General features: G+C 41.6%; 1 protein-coding gene across 1 annotated transcript in view; it reads left to right on the top strand.

The window, feature by feature from the left end:
* Positions 1-302: 302 nt before the first annotated feature.
* The window catches only part of UBP1 (upstream binding protein 1), a 31,824-nt gene continuing 25,354 nt past the window's right edge, over positions 303-6,772 (top strand). The window contains exon 1 of the mRNA XM_026843954.1: positions 303-452. Within this exon, the coding sequence (XP_026699755.1) occupies positions 389-452 (64 nt within the window). The 5' untranslated portion in view covers positions 303-388. The remainder of the gene's footprint in view (positions 453-6,772) is intronic.

Below are 6,772 nucleotides of genomic sequence, written 5' to 3'. Positions count from 1 at the left end.
TGTGGACAGGTGAAAAGAATAAACTGGATTTTTTCAGTGGAGACAAGAACTGAAGATTAAATTTCCAGAGGATCAGCACAACTTTATTGTCTGCTTAGGTCCTAGAGCATTGCTTATGTATACTAGCCTAAAATTTTGGAGGAAAATATTTTGGATGCTGCTTGCATTGGTTTCACTAATAAACTGACGCAATTCTGTATGTCTTCCACTCTTTTAAGTCACAAATAACTTTTTTTTTTCTTTAGCTTCAGGCAAAACAGGGCCAACAGTCTCACAAAGTTATTTGTTTGTTCTTTTCAGTGATGTTTTGGCACTGCCTATTTTCAAACAGGAAGATTCCAGCCTTCCCCAAGAAAATGAGACCAAACATCCACCCTTCCAGTATGTTATGTGTGCTGCAACATCTCCAGCAGTAAAATTATATGATGAAACTCTTACATACTTGAATCAAGGTTGGTATATGTATGTTGCAGGCATAACTGTAGTGAATGCAGCTTGTGGTGCAAGTCTAAAACTGAAATTATATTTCATGTTTTGATACATGTGGGTACATCCAGAGTAAATGCATATTGAAAATGAGGTTGAATACCTTACTACTAGTCTTGCTTTGTCCAACTTGCAGACTCATAGCTATAGTCTGCCATTACTTCCCATTTAGAGTCAGGGTTTTTTTGTTTTTCTGCTCTGTGTGTTACCCCTCTCCATCCCCCCACCTCCCCCAATAAAAATCAAGCCAACAGAGCTTTTAGGAGACAAACTTGCCAATGGCATCCTGGCTTGTGTCAGCAATAGTGTGGCCAGCAGGCACAGGGAAGGGATACCCCTGTACTTGGCGCTGGCGAGGCCACACCTTGATTACCAAGTTTGGTTTTGGGCCCCTCACATTGAATTTTCTACAAGGACAGTGAATGACTCAAGCATGTCCAGAGAAGGGCAACGGAGCTGGTGCAGGGTCTGGAGCACAGGTCGTACGGGGAGCGGCTGAGGGAACTGGGGGTGTTTAGTCTGGAGAAGAGGAGGCTGAGGGGAGGCTTCATCATTCTACAGCTACCTGAAAGGAGGGTGCAGAGAGCTGGGGATGAGCCTCTTTAACCAAGTAGTAAGCTGCAGGATAAGAGGTAATGGCCTCAAGTTGTGCCAGGGAAAGTTTAGACTAGTTGTCAAGAAGTATTTCTTTACTGAATGGGTTGTTAGGTGTTGGAATGGGCTGCCCAGGAAGGTGGTGGAGTCCCCATCCCTGGAGGTGTTTAAGAGTCGAGTCGACTTAGCGCTGAGGGATCTGGTGTAGTTGGGAACTGTCAGTGCTATGTTAACGGTTGGACTGGATGATCTTCAAGGTACTCTCCAACCTAGTTGATTCTGTGATTCTGTAACTTCAGGTAGTAATATCTTAAAATACAAGACTAGTTTTGCATTCCAGTTTAAATTTGATTCATAATAGCAAGTTAATTGGATGCAATAAAAGGTACACACAAATACCTCCCAAAAATCATAATAAATGTTAAAATGTCAATCCCTAAGCAAAAAGTGTTGCCCAACAGAGGCCACTGTAATTGTTCTCAAATTAGCTATACATACCTTCCCAGAACAGTATTATGTTTGAAACATAAACGCAAGTGCAGCTACCTTTGTAATTACTTTTGTAGTTAGTGTATATTTCATTATTGGCTGTCTACATTTATCAGAAATTAACTAGATAAATACTTCATATGAATCTTGCAGGTTTTTTCTCATAGCTGGAGGTTGGTTTTCATGAAAATTGGGTTTTCCTTCTACAGAGGGCACTGACTACTGGGTAAAATGATCTGAATGTAGTCATTGCCATGTGAAAAAACCTCCCTCACCTCTGGAAATGACATTGGTGTCATAAGTTTATTCAGCTGCTATTCTGAACAAAAAAACATTTATTATTTGTTTTGGACCATATCAATGTCTTTGTACTCTCCCACTCCTCCCTCCCCTGGCTCTAATGCTCTAGGATCACCGTTCCTAGACTCAGTTTTGCTTTTTCTTTTCTTTGTGGACTTCAACCCAAAATTATTCAATAGGCAGAACTGCAATTAGAAGACACTCCCACAGGATGATTTGAAAAATAAAAACAATTTTTTAAAAATTACATTCACCATTTCTGTATCCTACCATGTTTTGGCACAATTAATCTTTTTAGCTCATGTGCTTTTCTGAGTAATGTGCTTCTTTACTGTGCAGTTAGGAGGACACAGGTTAAAATATGTATTGGTGAATTTACCTTGGTATTTGGGAGCTATTTTGCTTAGTAATTGCTTTACTAGGTTATAGAATTTGTATATTTTACATGTATGTTTTCTTGATAGGTTATCCTTTCTGCTCAAGTTGAAATGCTTCTAGTAGTGTGAACTTTGGTGATGCATTTCATACGTGGAAGTGTTCCACTGTGTACTGGGGCCCTAAAGTCCATGAGAGCAGATTGTATCTAATTTGATACTGTCATGGTGCCAAAGCATCATTTTCAGCTTTCCATGTGAAAAAAGTTGTTGCATGCTTTACTTTGTAGTATCTAGTCTGTCTAAATATGCTTTAAATGTTGTTTGACTCCTCTACTAATGAGAATAATGGAAGTTCTTTAGGTGATTTTTAGTGTCTTACAAACATGTGATTGCACAGTTCAGCCATGGTTTTTTAGTCAGATTTACTTTATTTTTTAGCACTTTTTGTACCCCAAGTGCTCTCTTCAGGAGAAAATGGTAAAATTGCATTAGTATACTTGACCAGCAAGATGCTTTGCACTGTGAGGTTTTATAAACTTTAAACTCAGGAGAAATAAACTTTTTCTTTGGTGCTGGGTTCCAGCCTTCCTGACAAAACACAAAGCTTGAAGGTTAGCTCGGTGTGCTGGGGAATCAGCATGAGGTGGGAAGCTGAAGGAAGAAAGTGCTTGCTATCTTGCCTCTGAGAAGAGCTCGCCATTTAAGTGACAGCATCTGAAATGACTAAATGTTTCATCTGCCCTTGAAGATCTCTTAACATAAAGATTTCTTTTGCAAAGAACTTTTGCTATTTTCCAGTGTTCTAGGTAACTTCCTGATGTTGAAAAATTAAGGCATTGGTATATCCTTTTTCTAAATAAATATGGGAAAAAAACCCAGTTGGTCAACTTCCCTTCTGTGATAATACTTTAGACAGTGTATTTGCTGCCTAGGTTAAGACTTTTTCCTAAAAATTTCTCAATTAACTGTTAGTATATATATTTATACATATGTAAAAATAAAATCTTGGGATAGTTCTGAGAGATGACATCTTTCATAGTGAAGCCAGTTTGAAATAAGGATCACTTTGCAACACTGAGTTGTACCAATACATATATTTGTGTTATAGGTTGGACTGAGTCCTCAAAAAAACATTTTAATCCTGGTCACTTACTGGTTTCTTGTTTGGCCCTGTTATCAGGCAGTGTCTTGCCTTAAGTCATTTTCAAGAAGATTGTGACTAGGGCATACCTTAGAGAATGAATACCCTCTTTAATTTCATCAGCAGTTGTCGTAGTTTACTGGATTGGGAATACCAGAAGCAATCAGAAGATTTGCCATGTGTGTTAAGCTATGGTGACATTTCTTAAGGCAATAGGAAGCAAGCCCTGACTTCACCCTCTGTCAATATTTTAATTGGAATAGTTAAGTGTTGTTGAGAGTTCAGGGAGCATCTGGATGATGCTCTTAGTACTATGGTTAATTTTAAGTAGTCCTGTGAGGAGCAGGGAGTTGGATTTGATCCTTATGGGTCCCTTCCAGCTTGAGATATTCTGTGATTCTCTGAGCTAATGGAATATTTGAAGTGATTAGGTTTTCAGTGGAAGCGGATTCCTGAAGTTCAGATCTTGGAGAGATGATGTTTGGTTGTTCAGGGATTTTCAGGGTTCTTACCATAAAATCTGTGCAATGAGTCCACTGAGACTGCATATCAGAGCTGTAGGACAGTGTTTTGAGTTGGCTGCTGTTCAGCTAGATGTATGTTGAATAGCAGAAGTGGTACGGAAGATAACTGCTTTTGAAGGGTAAGCATTAGGTTGGTTTATACAGTGCAGCTAGACTTGTAGTTCTGTGAATGTAGAGAACTGCTTGGGAGAGATGGGATCCACCTCAGTAAGCGGAGCAAAGGTACCTTTGCCAGCAGTGTGGCTGACCTGGTGAGGAAGGCTTTGAAGTAGGGTATGACAGGAGCAGGACAGAGTGTCCAGCAGCGGTGTGAGGGAGTGATGAACGTGGTTGACAAACTAAGGGCCTGGAGTGATGTGCGTGAAAGGGAACACATAATTAACAAAAGGAGGCTCAAACAGGGCCATTTCCATCTTTTGGATGTAAGCAAGTGCGTGCCTATAAAGCGCCGTTACGAGGAAACACCAAAACTTTTTGGGGAACTGAGCATGGTGGGGTGCCTCTCTGAAGTGCACGTACATTAATACAAGCAGCATGGGAAGTAACCACGAGGAATTGATATCTGTATGCAGTGGTAGGGCTGTGATCTTGTTGGGATCATGGAGACATGATGGGATGACTTGTGTAAGTGGAGTGTTGCAGTGGGGGAATACTGGCCCTTTAGGAAAGGCAGGGCAAGAAGATGAGGAAGGGGAGTTACCCTTTATGTGGGGAGAGCAGCTGGAGTGCCTGGAGCTCTGCCTAGGGATGAGTGATGAGCCAGCAGAGAGCTTATGGGTTAAAGAGCCTAACAATGTGGATGTCTGCTATAGGCCACCTGACCAGAACAAGTGGATGAGGCCTTCTGCAAAAAGCTAGAAGTAGCCTCACATTCACAGGCCATGGTCCTCACAGGAGCACTTCAGGCACCCTGATGTCTGCTGGAGAGACAACACAGCAGAGCGTGAGAAATCCAGGAGGTTCCTGGAGAGCATCGGCTGACAACTTCCTGACCCAAGTGATAGAGGAGCCAGTTAGGAGAGGTGCCCTGCACCTCATACAACAAGAAAGGGCTCACTGGGGATGTGGATGTTCAGGATCCTGAGAGGCAGAAGCAGGGCAGAAACCAAGATCATATTACTGAACTTTAGGAGAGAAGGCTCTGGCCCCCTCAGTGATCTTCTTGGTAAGAGTTCCATGGGATGAGGCCCTAGAGGGAAGAGGGGCCCAAGAAATCTGGATAATATTCAAGGATCACTTCCTCCAACCTCGAGCAGTGGATCCCAGTGAGCAGGAATTTGGGCAAAAATGTCAGGAGGCCTGCATGGATGGGCAAGGAGCTCCTGGCAAAACTTAGACACAGAAAGTAGGCATGCAGAAGGTGGAAGCCAGGACAGATACACTGGAAGGAATACAGAGATGACATTCAAGCACGCAGAGACGCAGTCAGGAAAGCTAAAGCCTTCCTGGAACTGAATCTGGCAAGTAATGTCAAAGGCAGTGAGATGGTTTTCTCCAAGTACATAAGTGGCAAAAGGAAGACTGGAAGATGTGGGCCCCCTGCTGAATAGGACAGGGCCTTGGTGACACAGGACATGGAAAAGGTTGAGGTACTGAATGCCTTCTTCACCTCGGTCTTTTCTAACATCACTGGTCTTCAGGAATGCCAGGCCCTAGAGATCAGGGGGCAGGTCTGTAGCAAGGAATATGTACACCTGGTAGAAGAGGGACAGGTCAGGGAATACTTAAGCAGACTGGACATACTTAAATCAATGGGTCTGTGGGATGCACCCATGAGTGTTGAGGGGGCTGGCAGGTGTAATTGTGAGGCCACTCTATTCAATAGTCTTTGAGTGATCATGGTGACTGACTTGATAAACTTCTATAATGAAATGGCTAGCTTGGTAGATAAGGGGAGGGCAGTGGATACTATTTACAAGTCATTGTCTTTAGTTAGGCTTTTGCTATTTTATTTCATAAGATCATTACAGAGAATCTAATAAAACAGGGGCTGGGTGAGCATCCTTGGAGATGCTCAGAAGCAGCCATGCTTGGTCCTGAGCAACTGCCTCTAGGTGGCCCTGTGTGAGCAGGGGACTGGACAAGAGGACCTCCAGAAGTCCCTTCCAAACTTGACCATTCTGAGGTTTTTGTGAAAGGCAGTACTACAGTTTGTGTTAAACAGTGGACAGTTAAAGTTCCTAGCACCCTATGTCACCTTGCTTATGTGGCTACTCGCCAGGAAAGAGCAGAGAAAGTAGCATCTATAGCTCTCATACAGAGATGGCTGAGTGCCATGGTGCTTTTCACATTTTCAGAGCAGCTACATGTCCAAAACTCTGGAATGGAACATATCTGTCCCCTTTGTCTTGAAAAATTCCCATGCTATTATTCAATTTTTGAGTCAGGTATTCCTTGAATTTTACCTTAATCAAATCTTTAGTCTTATTATTTTGTACCTGCAAAAGGTTAACAACACTTCTTGAGCAAGCAATCAGAATTTTTTTTTTCTTCCTGCCCACAGTGATGAGAGCAAACAGAGAAATACTGGCAAAAGTTTTATTAATTGTGCTAGATTAAAAAAAAAAAAGTCTGTAAATGCAGATGGACTGCGGAAGTTAAATCAGTGAGTAAAATAACACTGGTAATTGAAACAAATTTCACTAACAGGAAAGAAGTTCCCTCCTGTTAAATATAGGAGGAGAAAAGATCTATTGTTTTACTCCAGCTACGCTAGGCTAATGTAATTTTTATATGGATCAGTCATCAATTATATCAATGATCAAATGCTTTTGGGGTAAAGAAAGCCTGTATAAGTGTAGAGTGTGCATATATATAAATGTGCTAATTGCATTACAGGAAAAAAAAAAAAAAAAAAAAAC

The sequence above is a fragment of the Athene cunicularia genome (genome assembly GCF_003259725.1).
Source record: "Athene cunicularia isolate RWA chromosome 2 unlocalized genomic scaffold, athCun1 chr2_part2, whole genome shotgun sequence".
Lineage (NCBI taxonomy): Eukaryota > Metazoa > Chordata > Aves > Strigiformes > Strigidae > Athene > Athene cunicularia.
The sequence above is the reverse complement of the archived record's forward strand: the minus strand, read 5'-3'. Positions and strand labels throughout refer to the sequence as shown.